The 18,755-nt window shown below is 38.3% G+C and overlaps 2 protein-coding genes across 46 annotated transcripts in view; both read right to left on the bottom strand.

The window, feature by feature from the left end:
• The window catches only part of LOC123775108 (uncharacterized), an 80,914-nt gene extending 72,846 nt beyond the window's left edge, over nt 1-8,068 (bottom strand). For all 3 annotated transcript variants that reach the window (XR_011226011.1, XR_011226013.1, XR_011226010.1), the window contains exon 1: nt 7,234-8,068. The gene's annotated coding sequence lies outside the window, so the exon portion shown is untranslated. The remainder of the gene's footprint in view (nt 1-7,233) is intronic.
• A 4,709-nt stretch (nt 8,069-12,777) lies between these two features.
• tou (toutatis) overlaps nt 12,778-18,755 on the bottom strand; it is a 435,009-nt gene continuing 429,031 nt past the window's right edge. For all 43 annotated transcript variants that reach the window (XM_069319208.1, XM_069319211.1, XM_069319249.1 and 40 more), the window contains one exon: nt 12,778-18,502. In XM_069319208.1, the coding sequence (XP_069175309.1) occupies nt 18,349-18,502 (154 nt within the window). In that variant the 3' untranslated portion in view covers nt 12,778-18,348. The remainder of the gene's footprint in view (nt 18,503-18,755) is intronic.

Genomic DNA, 18,755 nt, shown 5'->3' on the forward strand with positions numbered 1-18,755 from the left:
TGAGCAATATCTTTAGTATTTATCCATCCATGTACAGTATTTAAAAGCATTTCTGAAGTTAAAAAGTGTAGCATAGGCTCCTCGCACAATGTTCTTAATGTGGTCCTTAGGTGACAGTTTTCTATCTAGAACCACCCCTAAATCCCTTTATTTGTCAGAGTTCTTTAAAGATTTCTCACATAATTTATAGGTTGTGTAGGGGGTCTATGTTATCCTATTCCACATTCCATAACATGGCATTTATTAACATTAAATTCCATTTGCCAAGTGGTGCTCCATATACTTATTTTGTCCAGGTCTTCTTGAAGGGCATGACAATCATCTAAATTTCTTATTCTTTCTATTATTCTATTCTAGCATCATCAGCAAACATGTTCATATAATTCTGTATACCAACTGGTAGATCATTTATGTAGACAATAAACATCACTGGTGCAAGAACTGAACCCTGTGGTACTCCACTTGTGACATTTCTCCATTCCGATACATTGCCTCTGATTACTGCCCTCATTTTTCTATCAGTCAGAAAATTTTTCATCCATGTTAGAAGCTTACCTGTCACCCCTCCAATATTTTCCAGTTTCCAGAACAACCTCTTATGTGGAACTCTGTCGAAAGCCTTTTTTAGGTCCAGATAGATGCAGTCAACCCAACCATCTCTTTCCTGTAATATCTCTGTGGCTCGATCATAGAAGCTGAGTAAATTCGATACACAGGATCTTCCAGATTGAAAACCATACTGTCTGTCTGATATTATATCATTTCTCTCCAGGTATTCTACCCATTTAGTTTTGATTAGTTTTGATTAGTTTTTCCAATACTTTCACTATTACACTTGTCAATGATACAGGTCTATAATTGAGGGGGGGTCTTCCCTGCTGCCACTTTTGTAGATTGGAACTATGTTAGCCTGTTTTCACATGTCTGCTACGATTCCTGTACACAGGGATGCCTGAAAGATCAGGTGAAGTGGAATGCTGAGCTCAGATGCACATTCTCTCAGAACCCATAGTGAAACTCCATCTGGGCCAGCTGCTTTGTTCTTACTGAGCTCCTTTAGCATATTTTCCACTTCATCTCTAGACACCTCTATCCACTCTATGTTGTTCTCTGGAATTCTTATTGTGTGAAATTTTGCAAGGCCCTGACTTGAATGGTGAAAGTTTATACCCTCCCTGCTGTTATGAAATGCCTTTTCCTTAAACTTTTTTCTTGTCATTCACACACTGGTCATAGTCTGCCAATAGTTTTTACTCCATTATTTTCCTGATTTCTTTTTCTTCTTGATAGTAGGTGCAGTTTACATGAAGGATTTATCGACCCTATGACTGCACCAGTACAAATGTTGGGAGACGCGTTTGTGTTGAGAATGATAGGAGAGAGACGTGTTTATGTTGAGAATGATAGGAGTTTCAAAAGTGTTGCATTGTGCTGTAGATGGAGGAACTCCACTAAAACAGAGGTGTATGTTAGAGGGAGACTTGCCAAACCATAGGGCGATATGTTGTTTATGGCGTCAGCTGATCCTTGGTGCTGTAACGGGGCATTTTCTGTGTTTAGCTGTTTGTGGCGCCAATTACAAATGTGGCACGGGTCAAATGTAGCCCAATTTGTTGGTCGACTGGAGATATTTAGCCAGTGCTTTGACTATTTGATATTTTTCCTGTAACAAGAAGTCACCTCCTCTTCATATACAGTATGCTCGATGGTAAAGAGTATTTTAAGTGCGATAAATACTTGTTTGAAATTTACTATGGCACTATGATGTCAGAAACAGTGAAGGAGATAGTGTTCGATTGCTTCAGTCACCTGACAATGGATGCAGAGTTCGTTAATGTCTATTCTGTACTTAGAGCTGTGTGCTGCCAGTTTGGTGAGTCCCAGCATTAATCTGGTCATTGTTATGTCAATTTCTCTGCTTTTATATATGACATCTTTTCAAGTTTCCCATTTCTTTTTAATGGACCTATAGTATAACGTGGGCATCGTGAGCATAACGTTTTCCATTTCGTTGCAAAATCTTGGGTAATGGTATCTTTGAAGGCTCCTTTACATATAACATGAGGAATTGGATTTTCCTGATCAAACCTATATGTGTCACCTGGGTTAGGCATGCGGCTGGGAAGACCCAGAACAATGGTTCGAATCCCCGGAGTGATCCAATACTTTTTGCTTAGTGATATTGCACAATTGTGATTTCCTAGTGTGAAACTGCACACTCTTAAAGGTGGCTGTGGTGTTTGTGTGTTGCTGAGGAAGTCTTGGTTGTAGGGTTGATATAAAGCCATTGCTTGGTTACTGACTTTAATACTTATAAACGATACATGACTAGCTGCTTCCAAGCTGGTGGCGTCCTGTACGCTTTCTTGTTTACCTCTACTGGCGTCTGAGCCGCAGCACATACAAACGGATGGTACCGTTTTCTATGAACATGACATCCCTCCTTTTCTTTAAAAAGAATGAATACAGGATGTCTACCATGCTTGTAGCACAAAGCAAAGTTATTGACACAAAGTAAGTTATTAACATATCAAGAGATATTGCATACATTTAACATTAATTAAGCACACACAGAATTTAAACAACTTAATCTTTACCACACAGGATTTCAATGTTAAAAATACAAATGCAATGTTAAACAAAAATGAAAGAAACTGTAATACAAAGTTACAAAATATTGAATGAGAGATCTGCGTTATTCAAACAATATTAAATTTAATTTAGCATAATAAGTAAATACTTTGCATTACATAGGAACACAATTAATCATCAAATCGTGTAGGGCGTTTAACATGACGTTTAGGACGAGAGTCCTTAAATAAAAGAGTATCCCTTGATGAATTGTTTGTTGGGTTATAAGTCATTTTTTCTTTTTCCTTTGTACGACTTTGCACTTCATCATTTTCTACACTAGTTGGAATCACTTTGAAATAAGCCATATTACGTGTTATACTATGATCTCTATTACTCGCTGTTACCATAGTTCCTTTTACACTAATCACTTTATATGGTTTTGTATCATACGGCATATCTAGCTTTCCCTCTTTTTTCTTTTTAACGAGAACAGTATCTCCAAACTTTATGAATTGTTCCTTTGCATGTTGATCATGAGCAATTTTCATTTTGCCCTTGGCTAGTGCATCCTTCTGAGCGAGACGTGTATCCGTTACCTCGGCTGGCATGATGGGTAGTGAGATCCTCATAGGACGTCCAAATAAGAGTTCGCCAGGCGACTTGCCCAGTGTTCCATGCGGTGTTGCACGGTAGTTCCTGAGAAAAGCATACATAGCTTGTTTCCAGGATCGTCCTTCGGCATGAGCACAGCATACCGCTTTCATGAGAGGTTGCATGAATCTCTCGACTTCTCCATTTGCTTGAGGATGTAGTGGCATCACACGGCGGTGTTTGAATCCAATATGCTCAGCAAAGTTGACGAAGTCTTGTCCATTGAATGGCGGTCCATTGTCCGTCTTGACAACTTCAGGAATGCCAAAATTTGAAAAGATCTTGTCGAGCTTCGGGATGACAGCCTTTGCAGATGTGGAAGTGATGATTTCTACTTCTGGATAATGTAAGTGATCATCAATGACTACCATCAAGTACTCTCCAGTTGGTAGCGGTCTGCAGATGTCCATCGATACTTCCGTCCATGGTGCAGCAGGTAGTGGTGAAGGTTGTAGAGGTGTTGGTCTTGAAGTATCCACTGCAGCCTGGCAAGGGGGACAGGCATGAATGTCTTTTGCTTGACGATCAATGCCAGGAAACCACACCTTTTCTCGTAGCAGCTGTTTGGTCCTAACAAGACCTTGGTGTCCTTGATGTGCAAGCTTCAGAGCACGTTGCTGGAGAACAGCTGGAATGATGATACGAGTACCTCGCAGCACAGTGTCGCGTTGTTGCATAACACTTAATTCTGTCTGGATGCTTTCAAGTGCTTTGAATGCATCTTGGTCAATTCCTGAGGGTGGGATGTGTGGAAACTTTTTCTTAGTCAGTGCATCCACTGTTGCTTGCAGAGTTGGGTCCTCTAGGGTTGCAGTACAGATTTCATCAAGAGTGAGAGCCTTAGGGACTGCATCACAGGTTACAGAGTGTACATATTCCTCGGCACCTTGCTGATGCTTGGTGATGGTGAAACTGTTGGCAGGATGTCGACTGATGTAATCAGCGGGATTGCCTGCACCCGGTTTGTATTTCACAGTAAAGTTGTATGGTTGCAGACGAAGAGCCCATCTCTCAATGCGAGCTGGTGGTTTGGACTTTGGATTATTGAAGATGGTCTCCAACGGTTTGTGGTCAGTGACAATCGTGGTGAAGGGTGCACCAAGCAGATACACATTGAAGTGTTCACAACCCCATACAAGAGCAAGAGCTTCCTTCTCTGTCTGACTGTATCGTTGCTCAACATCTGTGAGAGAACGGCTGGCATAGGCAATTACTACTCTGGAATCTGGTTGACCAGGTTTGTGTTGGGCTAAAACAGCACCTAAACCAACAGGACTAGCATCCACCGTTAACTCAGTGTCCATTGATGGATCAAAGTACGCAGCAATCGCATTCTCTACTAGTGCATCTTTCACAGCATCAAATGCATTTTGCTCGATATCACTCCAGTACCATGATGCATTTTTCTTCAGGAGTTCACGTAGAGGCTTCGTAATGGTAGCAAAATCTGGAATGAAGCGAGAACAGTAGTTTGCCATTCCCAGAAAACTATATACTTCAGTGGATGTTGAAGGAGGTGCAGCATTCTTGATATCTGCAAGTTTCTTAGGATCTGGAGACAGACCTTTGTCACTAAGTACATGTCCAAAGAATTCAATTTTATGTTGATTGAACTCGCACTTTGCTCGGCTTAGCGTCAGATTCTTTTCTCGTAAGCGTTGCAATGTTGCACGAAGAGCTTTGTCGTGTTCAGCTTGGGTACGGCCATAAACAATGATGTCATCAGACATGTTGTCAGCATTAGGTATATCTTGCAATACCTGGCTGATGATGTGCTGGAATACCTCAGCAGCACTGTTAATACCAAAACTCAGGCGCTTGTACCTATACAGACCTCGATGTGTCGTAAACGTTGTGATGAAGCGACTCTCGGCATCAAGTTCTAGCTGATGATAGCCCTTGTTTAAATCTAACTTGCTGAATACAGTTGCACCATTCAAGCGGTAGATCATATTATCTACAGTGGGTGTAGGATGGCGTTCACGCATTATTGCCTTGTTGGGAACGCGCATGTCCACACCAATGACTATCTCATCTGGATTCTTCGGCTTTGCTGGAGTGACAATTGGGCTTACTCATGGTGTTGGGCCTGTTACTGGTTCAATGATATCTAGTTCCATCAGCCTATCCAGTTCGGCATCGACTTTCTTGCGAGTATGGAATGGCTGTCGGCAATGTGGTTGGGCAACTGGAATTACATCTGGGTTGATATGCAGATGTACTTTGCTATCAGTATAACAACCTATGGATTCAAATCGATCAGAAAATTCAGCAACAATGGCATCAACATTGTTTGCAGATTCCATTGCTACAGCATTAGAAAGCTGAAGTAGCCCCAATTTGGTTGAAGTCTTGTAACTGAGTAGGGACTCCTTTGCATTCCTAATAACATGGAATGTAGTAGTGAGCATTGCATTAACAATGGGCAGAGTTTCTTTCACCCTATGCCCCTGTTACCTAGCAGTAAAATAGGTACCTGGGTGTTAGTCAGCTGTCACGGGCTAAGGCCTGGTCGAGGACCGGGCAGTGGGGACACTAAAAAGCCCCGAAATCATCTCAAGATAACCTCAAGATTGCACTCTTTGACTTAATCTCTGCAGTGAAAGTTCCAATCACTGGCAAGGCTACCTTTGAAGAATAGGCAGTGACTTTACCATTATAGTTTTCAAGCTTTGGGAACTCTTTTTTTTAAATTTCTCATAGTGACATTCAGCAATGGTGTCAATGTTTGATCCAGTGTCAATGAGAACTTTGAGACAAATACCAGCAATGTATACTATAGTCTCTGGGTTGTTTGGAAGATCATTCCATTCTGTGATTGATTGTACTCCATAAGTGTAATCACATTCACTGTCATCTGAGACTGGCTGTAATGAAATGTTGTCTTGTACATTATTAACATTCTGGATATGAGGTGCAATATTGTGTTTACCACCTTGACCCCTATGACCTGATCCTCGTACAGTGCTTTTATTCACCGACTGTGGTTTCTTTAGTGCGGAACGACACATAGCACCAAAATGACCTAGTTTCCCACACTCATAGCAGTTCTTACCTTGAGCAGGACAAACATTACCTTGGTGTGGATAGTCTCCTCCACAATTGTAACATTTATTGTTGACACCCTCTGATGTGGGTTGTTGTGACTGCTTGAGTCTTGTTCCATGACTCCAGTTGTGATGTGGTTCTCGGATCAATTTGCTGTTAGGTTTGCCATGATATCTTCTTTGATCACGGTGTCCTCCCTGAACCTTATGTACCTCATCACTGTTGGTAACAGTGGCAGAACTGTTGTTGGCACTGCACTCCATTACACGAGCATCACGTGCAGCATCTTCCATTCGACGAGCCATATCCAGTATCTTGGTAAGAGAACTTTCATCATCAGCAAGTTCTAGAGCTCTTCGACAGAGACGTGTAGATGTGCATGTTTCAATTATTTGCTGTTTGATTTCTTTGTCAACATCAGCAAACTCACAATGGGCTGCTAAACCCTGCAGACGTGTGTGGTATTGATCCACAGTTTCATTAGAGAGTTGTTCGGCTCTCCTGAAATGCATAATTTCCATTGCAGTGTTTTGCCTTGGTTTGAAATGTTCAGTTAATTTGGCTTTGGCAATATCATACTCTTTGGCACCACCAGTGTCTTTCTGTGTATCAAAGATGTCACAAACTCAATCACCTGCATAAAGAAGTAGAAAGGCACGCTTTCTTTCAGCATTTTTTATGTCTGAAACTATCAACAAATTTTCAAACCTTTTAAGCCATTTGGTCCACCTCTGTGACAGGTTTGTCTGGTCACAGTCAGGATCAAATGCAGGAAACTGACGTATATTTGCCATTTTTACTGCATAAAAGTAAACTTATCACTTAAAATGTTCCTCAGAATACTAAACACTTACTGCACTGTATATGTTAGTTAAGAATTCACTGTAATTACTTTAATTTTGCAAAGCACACAAGCATTTTATTGCAAAAGTTCACAACAGTGCACAATATATGTCTTACCTAGCCCTGTGTACATGTGGTGGTGTTCCTATTCACAGCTGCACAGCAGTTGTCAGCAATGTTATTGTTTGATGAGTTCACAGCATGATGAATTGTGTAGCATAAAGCGTAGTTTTGTACACAAAACATCGGGTTTTGTACATAGCATCAAAGCGTCGTTTCGTACACAACATCGGTTCCTCAGCACACAGCTTCAGTCAGCACACAGCTTCAGTCAGCACACAGCTTGTAGCACACAGCTTCAGTCAGCACACAGCTTGTAGCACACAGCTTCAGTCAGCACACAGCTTGTAGCACACAGCTTCAGTCAGCACACAGCATCGGGTATGGTGCTTACAGACAACAGGATTTCTTCTCCTCCAGGGGGCGAGACCGCATGTTCTTCCTTGTGTTTTAAGCTGAACAAATACCTGCGTTCACAGTTCATCCTTCGTCGCCAGTGTGGTGTTTGTGTTGCTGAGGAAGTCTTGGTTGTAGGGTTGATATAAAGTGTGTGTTGCTGAGGAAGTCTTGGTTGTAGGGTTGATATAAAGTGTGTTGCTGAGGAAGTCTTGGTTGTAGGGTTGATATAAAGTGTGTGTTGCTGAGGAAGTCTTGGTTGTAGCGTTGGTATAAAGTGTGTGTTGCTGAGGAAGTCTTGGTTGTAGGGTTGATATAAAGTGTGTTGCTGAGGAAGTCTTGGTTGTAGGGTTGATATAAAGTGTGTGTTGCTGAGGAAGTCTTGGTTGTAGGGTTGATATAAAGCCATTGCTTGGTTACTGACTTTAATACTTATAAACGATACATGACTAGCTGCTTGAAGCAGGTGGGCGTCCTGTACACTTTCTTGTTTACCTCTACTGACGTCTGAGCCGCAGCACATACAAACGGATGGTACCGTTTTCTATGAACGTGACAGTGGCCTTCCTCCTACCATTCTTGTGCTCGTTGCACATCCTTTTTCTGGTTTCACACCTTTGTGCTGGTAGCAGCTTATTTGTATTATGAGAAATTAGTCAATGGGATATATTTTTCTTTAGGATTGCCTTCATTAGAATGAAACAGCTAGTTAACATATAGTTTTACTGTCGGTAAAACTCATGCTGAAATATGTATGGTGTTTTTAATGTTCACTAGTAAATGGATTGTCGTATTTTCTCTACTGACTTCTCAAAGACTGGTTTGTTATTAGCAGAGTTGTTAAAAGGAATACTGTACTTGATATATATCCCATTTTTATAATGTACTGTACAGTACTTACTACTTATAATGCATTATCTGTTTATAGATGCTTTAACTGGAAAGAACTTGACATAATGGTTTTGGAAGATCTAGTGACAATAAGATAGGAACTCATCATAGGAGAATTTCCTCTCATTGATCTTGATGCTGCAAGAAGCCAGAGCAAAGCGAGTTGATCTTAACCCTTTAAATATAGCTGTTATAAATGATGTCACTGCACGATTTTTTTGGGGTCATGCACGTTGAAAGATGATTGAAGGGATCATTGTGTCCATGGATTGTGATCAAATTTTGCTGATTTGCCTTGTAGGAGAGCATTTGTGATCAAGTTAGATGGTTTGTGTGTTCACTATTTCACTTTAATTTACACAATGTATGGAACAATATTTACACATACTTGACAGTAACAGTGATAGTGCTGTATACAGTAGAGGTCTGCAATGCATGGAAATATGTTCTTACTTCCTTCGAGCTGTTATAGCTCGAAGGAAGTGTCTTGCACCCCACTCACATGCTGCTATACTTTCTTGCATGTCCAGAAATAAGTTCAAGTACTGGCAGGAAAACACCAGTTTGTGATTTGAAGATAATGCAAACAATCTAAATGTTTACTATAGTAAACAGTAATTAATCTGTCATGACCACGGCAAGAGCTACAGTTCACTTAAGTAGGTACGTAAGTGAACTGTAGTGCTTGCTGTATGAGGAGCAAGCACTTAGCCTGCATAACTATACAGCAAGTACCCGGTAGTTATGCAAGTTCTCTAATTCGTGGTACTGGTCTTATGGATAAGATGCACTGTGGTGCAGCTTGTTAATGCAATTGTTTTTTAAATAAGAATGATATATTGTATAATGAATGGAAGGAATACAAGGTAAAATATTAACCTTTGAGTTTTGTCAAGAACAGATTTACAAGCATTGTGGACCTCTATACAGTGCTCTTATCATGGTTATCAGCAATTATGTGTAAATATTGTCGCTTCCAAAGTGGAAGCGACAGTGAAGAAAGTCAGCGGAGGGCATAACGATTAGGAATACTTTCCTACCAGTATTTCAATACTTTACATAATTTGTAAAATAAAGTGAAATGGTGAACACAAATCATCTTTTCTATTAGATGAGATGCAGTTTTAACAGTTGGCCAATTGGTTAACACTGTAACCCAGTAGACAAAATTTTAGTCAATATTGATGCTTTGAGCACTGGCCTTGATAGGTTACGAGGGTTGCTAGAGTTCTGGTTTAGCAATATTTGTGTGAATCTAGTGAATGGGCTTGATTTATCCACTCTCAAAACTTTGTTCCCTTCCCCTATTTATATATCTAATTTTGCTTTTTGTTCTCTCTCCAGGTGTTGGTGCCTTGGAATTTGGATGTGCATCAAGTGGTTGATTTTATTGGAATTTAAATCATTAATAAAACATTCCAACAATTCTGCATTTTATTTAATATTTACAGTTTCATAAATTGAACATGTCCTCATTGTTCAGTTGAACATTTCTTCAATTGAAAATGTTCTCAATTTGTTCAATTGAAAATGTTCTCAATTTGTTCAATTGAACATTTCCCCAATTTGTTCAATTGAACGTTTCCCCAATTTGTTCAATTGAACGTTTCCTCAATTTGTTCAATTGAACGTTTCCTCAATTTGTTCAATTGAACATTTCCTCAATTTGTTCAATTGAACATTTCCTCAATTTGTTCATTGAACATTTCCTCAATTTGTTCAATTGAACATTTCCTCAATTTGTTCAATTGAACAATTTCCTCAATTTAATTTGTTTAGTTGTAATTTTTTTTTTACTTAACACTTTCTTGATAGGATTATTTCTCGACAGTTACCACATTCCTTAGTTCAAAATCAGAATAATGAACACAAGGATGTGGGTTTGGGAATTCTTGGCCAACTTTCCAAGACTACATTTAGGAGGGGTATGTGTATGGGAGTGTCATCGGCCAGTCGAGGTTGTCCCCAGTGCCATAATAAGAAATATCGAAACCTGTAAGCACCCCACCCCCTACCATTGCAATTTCCCACGAATTTGAAGTCTTTAACACTTTTGTATTTTCTAAACTTTAGCAGTTACTTCATAAACAAATGTCAGAGGGAAGTAATCAAAAGGAGCCAAGCCAAGGAGACTGTAGCACTATTTAGAGAGGGAAAATGGGGAGGGGGGGAGAAAAGTGAGAAAAGGGTATGGGGGAAAGTGATGAGAGAATTGATAAGGAGGCAGAAAAGACTTGGGTAATCTATCTAGTTAACATATAAAAGCCAAATCTAGTTAAACAATATAAGTTGCAATGCAGATGATTAGACTGCATAAAATCTTAATCTAAGAGGACAGTAAGCACATTAGCATTCAACAATATTTGATTCAGGTTACAGTTTGTAGTACAGTTTACTCTCAAATGGGAGGAAAGTGCCTTTTGATACAAAAGAAGGTACCAAAGATAGGGAGACTATGTAGCACCATCCGTTACAAGATATTCAATAGACGCTATTTATCACCGAGGATGCCTATACAGTACAAGAAGAAAAGGACACAAGGCTAACGATATCAATGGAATTGAATTCACCAAGGATTCTAACAAGGGATAAATGAGAAACAGTTGGGAAGCAAGACAAATGTCATGAAAATTGTGACATTAAACAAGGACATGCACGACTGTAAGAGGGAGGTTATCTCCTATCTTGAGATGATTTCGGGGCTTTAGTGTCCCCGCGGCCCGGTCCTCGACCAGGCCTCCACCCCCCAGGAAGCAGCCCGTGACAGCTGACTAACACCCAGGTACCTATTTTACTGCTAGGTAATAGGGGCATAGGGTGAAAGAAACTCTGCCCATTGTTTCTCGCCAGCGCCTGGGATCGAACCCAGGACCACAGGATCACAAATCCAGCGTGCTGTCCGCTCGGCCGACCGGGACAAAGCAGTTTTGACAATAAAGAGCAGGGTGGCATACCATTGAGCTAGATGTGTATGGCCAATATGTAACCTCACCAGAGCTTTTTTCGCACCAAAGGTTACAATGGTAGGAGGCCAAGGAAACAGGCTACCCTCAAGAACATATAGTTTGTTACCAATAACACAATACCAACGATGCTACCAACGGACACGGATTGAGGAATGACAGTAAAAATTAGAATAAAGAATGCCTTTTTAGGAAATGGGAAAAGTGCAAATAGCCTCCTTAGCAGTAGTGTCTGCATGCTCATTTAAGGAAATATTAATATGGCTGAGAACCCAGAAAAACTCAACCTACATATATCTGCTAGATATACAGTGTGCCTTCACTTGAACAAACTTTATGGGGCGAGGCCGCTTTGTTTCACCGCGGAATTCGTTATAATCGTCGGTCCCAGGCTGTTCCTCTCCATGTGAAAATAACAGGTCCTACATCCAATATCAACAAAACAAAAATCACAGAAAATCTATTTATTATGTATTTATCCTTTTGAACATGGCACATGATAAAACAATCATTGGTAAACAATTCCTTATCAAAATCATAACTACAGTATGTGACTGTTATTGGTGAGGGTTTGTAGCATGTCGGCAGTAGAGGCAGGGTAGCGGCGGCCAGACTTACAGGCCTTGGGCCAGACCTTGGACCAGGCCAGATAAGGTGTTAGTGTTTGGAAAGGGCGTTCCCTTCCATTATAACATCAGGCAATGATGACTTCTCTGGGTTACTCTCTCACGTTTTACAGGCATACCACTAGGACCTGGTTGTGGTTCACTGCTTACCTGTCTTACTAAGAATATGCCTAAAGACACTTGTTTTTCCCAACATTTTACCTGTAACACTTGTCTGTAGCGAGACATCTCATTGTCATTAAAAAGGTCAATGCAATGGCCTGCTACAGATTTATCTGGGTGAGTTTTTTCAACAAAACTTTGCAGTTCTTCCCATACTTCACACATTTTCTTAATGAGGAAGGGACATCCTCTACTCAACATTTTCTTAGGTTGAACCTTACCACTGACTTTCTTGGGACCCATTGCATGATATATAATAATTACTTATGTTCCAAATCCATAAAAGCAGAAAAACAATGAAATTCTTTACAAAAAATTCAAACGGGAGAGTGGTAAACCAAAGCGCAGTCACCCATATCACCACCACCACGCACTCAGTCGACCCATACGTGTACAACAAAGTTACAAGGCAAAGCAAAATTCATAACCCAATTCGAATTTTCCAAAGAAATTGAGCTTGTAACACGAAAAATTCGTAAAGAAGGACATTCGCTACTTAAGGTTCCACTGTATCTAGATATTATATAAATATCTGGAAATAATAGGAAAATACAAACCACAACTCTTCTTGGACGTACTTTATTACGAACTAGATGCTGTACAAAGGTTGAAACTGTTTGTATACAACAAATGAAGAATGAACGATGCGAGGCCAATAAAACAGGCCCCTTTTCTGCCCTCCATATAAACAAGACTGACTGAAGCAAAGTCAATATAATAAATTATTTCAGACAAAGGCCATCCTTTACCAATTTTCTTACATTACAGCATAATGCCTGTAAAATATTTAGCAATTTAGGTACAGTGTCTTTAATGCTTCTATTTACCCCATGAAAAACTTTCAGTGGTCTGAAAATTTGTATCATAAAATTTAACTCTGGGTATAAGCCTTTTAAGTTACAATAATCACAATGTTCACTATCTAAAACTGAGCACATAAATACACATCTACCAACTGTACATAAAATACTAGTTAAAGAATATAATTGCAATTGCCCACATTATAAACAAAAATTAACTTCTTAATTCCTAATCCTGCTACTCTTTGCACTGGAACTATTTCTGTGTTTCTTTATTTTAATTTGGTCTTTGACATCTATTTCCTTGATTGTAATAAAGGAGGAGTGAAAAGAAACCAACCATTCAACACCTGTTGAAGTCTCACCTACAACAAGTATACACATTGTACAAATATGTAATAAAATAGAAAGTGAAATGTTCATACAAAAAATAAATAAATGGGGCAATAGGCCAATTGCCAATAAATTAACTTAAATGGCATTTCTAGTTTTAAATTTGTGCTTCAATAGGATTCCTGCTTGCTATCATCATGAGATAAACATAAGTAATAGTATTGTGAGGTCAAGAGATATAACTCCAGACTTCTTTGCACCCGCTGACAATTGTGACCTATATTTCCTCATATTAGCCATCTACCGACTTCATTCGAACATACACAAAATAACTTTTGCAAGGACTGTAATCACAACTCACATTTTCATGTATGCTTCAAGGGTAGGAACAAACTTGAGGGCCAAATTGTAGGTTTATGTAACTTGACAAATCATATTAATGAATGGCAAGCTGATGCAAATGCACCTCCACATCCTAGAACTTTAATCAGAATGAACTTTACCCGTCAAACTTGATATAAAAGTGACATCATGTGTGGTGAAACAAGTCATCAAGACCCCAAGTATGGCATGGTGGCCTTTACTAAACACAGCACAATTAAATACACACTGAAAGAAGGGGAGGGGATGAGAGGCCTAACTCTTAGTCACCACCCGAGTACCCAAAACTACTAGAGGGTCAAAACTTGGCAGCCAACGTAACTTGACAACCACTAACACTCAACAACCAACGAACATACATTGCTGGCACACAAGGTAGCTCCCAAAGGCAACCAAACACTGCTCCAGAGTGGTTGCTTAGAATAGCAATTAAATGGATTTTATTTACCTGTTGTAGCAACTAATAATTTGGCCAGTACACTTAATACATATTATACAGAGCTGGTGACATGCAAGACTGGAAGAAAACCAGGCTTGTATCATGAAAATAATATCTTATTCATAAAGTATCTAAAAATATTATTCTAATTACACAGAAGACTATATTTTTTCTTGTATTTCCAGATTCACTGCATAGCCTCTACTCTACATGTAAATAAATATTTGCATTAATCTCTACTTCGGCTACTACACAGCACATATGTACACATGTTTATCCCTGCCAAATCATACCCATGAGAAAATACAGAAAGGGCCTTTCACACCAGTGACTAAAGGACCATTTTAGTACTGACCAAAATGACCCTTAAGATTCACAATACCAAACAATCACTGCATTGTTAAATAATCTTTATGCAAGGCTACAATATTAATTTAAAAGGTAAATAAATAAACCAAAGAAAGTACAAGACTTTGGCAATTCACAGAAACAAGAGCCTGTTGGTTATTATTTTCTCTTGTCAATACACATTTCTTTGTTGTGTCCTCTGTGCTTCTTCATCTGATGGACACCTAAACTCTTGTACTGCTCATTTCACTACAAATATATACAGGAGTGTACTGTGTAAATAATAATAATAAAAAAAAAAAAAAAAAAATTATATATATATTAATACATATATAAATACACCAGTATTTATATAGTGGTCTTATAATACTTTTGAAGCATGAAATCATTAGTTTAAATTTATTTCCACATTATATAAAGAAAATATCAAAGCTGTAATGAAAATGAATAAATTGCTGATGGGGCTATGATTGGACAGTGATGGAAAAAAAATTCGGGGCCCGAATTCAGTGAAACGACTAGTGTCCCAGGCTAGTCATAGAGAAGTTTATTAACCTGGCTGCTGCTTTCTACCTTTGCACGGTTTCTTGATGAATTCGGCCCAGGAATTCAAAGTAAGGCAGGTGGTGGTTTTGGGCTCGGTCGTGACATGCTCATATATAAGCTACTACCTCCATTAGCCATATCTGCATCTTATACTTGTGATAGGTTCAGGTATATTCACAATATAAAATGCCATCAAAATGAGGTATACTTGCATAATGCCTACACCAAAATATGCCATATATCCCATTTTTCAATTTATGTTGTAAAGAATAGGTAAGGCTATGTATATATTTTCTAAGAAGTACTGTATATTCACAATAAATAATGTAGGTATAATAAACAAAATATGTCATTATTTCCCAAGATAAAGACAGCTGATTTCATGTATACTGAAATAAATTTTTTATTTTGAGTGCAAAGGCAAGAATTGAGGTTTTATTCTAGCAATTGTAAAAAAATGAATGAATTTGTATCATTTCGTTTTTAAATGAAAGGCAATGTGAAATATTTATATTTGAAAACCAAAGAAAAGAATTATGAATAGCTGAAACTTAATTTTGTCGACATGTAAAACAACTGAAAATATTTTTAAGATACTGTATAACAAAATGCTTTGAATAAATGTTCCCGAACACCCAACTTTATTATTACTAGGGAACACCTGTTGAAATGTTGTTCGGTACATTGCGGTGGCGAGCACAGAGCTCTTCACGCTGGCTTCTTACTCATGCTTCACAAATCAAGAAAAATCCCCATTTCATGAAAATACAGGTAAGCAAAGGTTTGATTTCAGATATTTATCAATTATTGCTGGTGGCCATATTTTGACTTTAGTCTCGGGACAAAATGTACTGTATACAAATCCATTGCAATATTTTCTTAAACCATGTCATGTATTTTTTTGAGCCACTTGAAAACCATCTAAACATTCCAGAAATTATTATTATAGCTGGTTTACTGCTAAGTATTGAATTCTAAAGCATTACCAAAGGTGAAATTAAAAAAAATTGCCAAAAGGAAGGAGTTTAATTTTGGCACCTTTGACAATATTAAGTCTGCAACACTTTAACATTTGACGGGACAGTGTTGAAGAGACATACAAGTATGACGGGCGTACCGACACAGGAACCTGTTAGGGTAAAACGGCTATATGGAGCTGTAAGCATGCCTCTCCTTCCAGCACACTTTGACAGATACTACATAAATGTTACTCATAGCCAAGGCATTACTGGCAATCAGTAGGACTTCATACAAATATGAACAATTTCCAATAAAAGTTAATTAAATGTTATTACTTGAAAACTCCAACTTAAGACTGCTGTTCACAAAATAACATTTAAACTTACTTCATGACTCGGATGAGCTACTTCATGACACAGATGAGCTACAACTATGTGTCATACAGGAAATCAGCTGCTTTACCCAATGTCTAACATTAACATATTTATCACTGCCATGTAATTAAGGTCATCATTTTCCATAGTAAAAAGTAACTGAAAGAATATATTTAGTAGAGTGAATATAAATACAGTACTGTATACTGCTCGTCACACAACTAGCAAGACAGCTCTGTCTAAGGCAAATAAAAGCATCAATACAAAGTATATTTTGTGATTTTTCTTGTAATTTTCTCCCTGGTGTTGACCTTGCACTATGGTATACACTACAATAACAAGACAGAATTAAACAAAAATAAAAAGTATTGTTTCAAACACTATGCACAGTAGTGTTTACAGGACAACATTCTGAATATCAGCAATTGAATTATTTTAGATTTGATACTTGCGAGGTACTTTGCAAGTCAATGACCCATCAACTTTAAAAGAAGCCATTTTCACCTTTGAAGTACACCTCAAATTCTGTACTGGCTTCCGGACGACGAACGTTTCTTGATCACATGCGCAGACAACGACGTCGTGCATCCTTAGACTCTTATTACCTTTCACTGAGGTATCAGCAAAGGCCACTTATCAACCACCATTTATTGACCTTCAACCTTGCAGCCATGCTCCAATGTTGATCCTTTTTTGTCTCATTTTGCCAAACATGGTTATCAAATTGATAGGAAGGTCATTGGAATCAGCGTGATGGGAAGGGTTTCAGTACTCTGTAGTTACACACTCACTAGCTTTCATGCTCACCATTTATATACATTGAACAACTTCTCTGTACATGTACTGCTATTAGCATTTACATCTTACATACTCAATGGAAGGTTTATGTAAAATGCTACATCACTTATGCAGTTCTTTAATGCCATATATAAAAAACTCTACCTGACCTTACTATTAAAAACTGTACTTGAACATCTGGCAGAAGCATGTATAGCTGCTCTACACAGGAGGAAAAAAGAAAATAAACAAAAAAAAAAAAAAGAGAGAAAAAGACAGAGGTTCATGACAATTGGTAAAAAAGGTCTATATATCTACACTGCCGTAAACATTTCAGACGAGTAACTATTCCACTCATTTTTTTAATTTGTTCATGCACTCACAGTCAAACGCTTGAGTCTTTGGAATAGGAGAGAGAGAGAGCGAGCCCAGCGTCAGACTCCCACAGGCCCCAAACAGCAGCACATATAAACGACAAAAGCTTTCTGCAACTTTGTCTGTAGTCTTTGGGTAGCCAGTGTGGCCCTTGGCTACAACCACTATGGCTTCTGTGGGTCCTGTAATATCACTAAGTGTCACACTGTAGTTACTACAGCCAAACTTCCAGCACAGATGCACACCCACTGTGTAGTAAATCTTGCCAATTAAACACATTGTACTACACAGGATTAACTGTAATATTTTTCTTGACTTTGGTTTATGTAATATACACATATAAATACAGTATTTACATATATACATATATAAATATGCAGTATACATATATATACTGTACTATATACAACATATACATATCCAATATTTATATGTATACATATACATAATATAGTATATATATAAATTGTATATATATAGAGTATACATATGTATATATATATATATATATACATATATATGACTATGTATATATTATACACATAATATATACAGTTGTGTATATATATACACATATATATTATCAACGTATATACAACTGTATATACAGTATATTATATATTCATTGAATGGCAATAAATCTCTTTACATGGACATTCTGCATATATGCTTTCAAACATTTTGAATCGTACAGTAATATACCGTAAAATTCACTTTGCGATGGCGTGCCACTTTAGCTACTTAATGTGCTCAACGTTTCAGTCTGTCTTCAAAATCCCATCGTAATGGGTGGTGGTTACCTTACGTAGGGGGAAAATGCTCATTCCACTTGGTTTCAAAGAAGGAGCGGAGGTTGTGCCCGGCCTTCCCAACAGGAGAGTCATCTTCATTAAACGTTTCACAGTTATTGAACATGAGACGTAAATCCTCGCAGTATTCTTCCCGTGTCTTGTACCTGTTGAGAAAAACTCGAGGTTAACACAACAGTAGTGTCGGGAAGCCTCCAGGGCCCACCCAGAAACTGGATTTTCATCACATTCAATGCTGGCTTTTTTTTTAAATTAGTTTTTGTGAACTATTTTTCCCCCATGTGCACCACAATGCAGAATTTTTAATTAGAGGAGCTGTTAAGAGTTCAAATGTCCTCATCTGAAATGGGTATATGTCCTTGCTACATTGAAACAAACTGGGAAAATGTGCTTTATTAT

The sequence above is a fragment of the Procambarus clarkii genome, chromosome 92 (genome assembly GCF_040958095.1).
Source record: "Procambarus clarkii isolate CNS0578487 chromosome 92, FALCON_Pclarkii_2.0, whole genome shotgun sequence".
Lineage (NCBI taxonomy): Eukaryota > Metazoa > Arthropoda > Malacostraca > Decapoda > Cambaridae > Procambarus > Procambarus clarkii.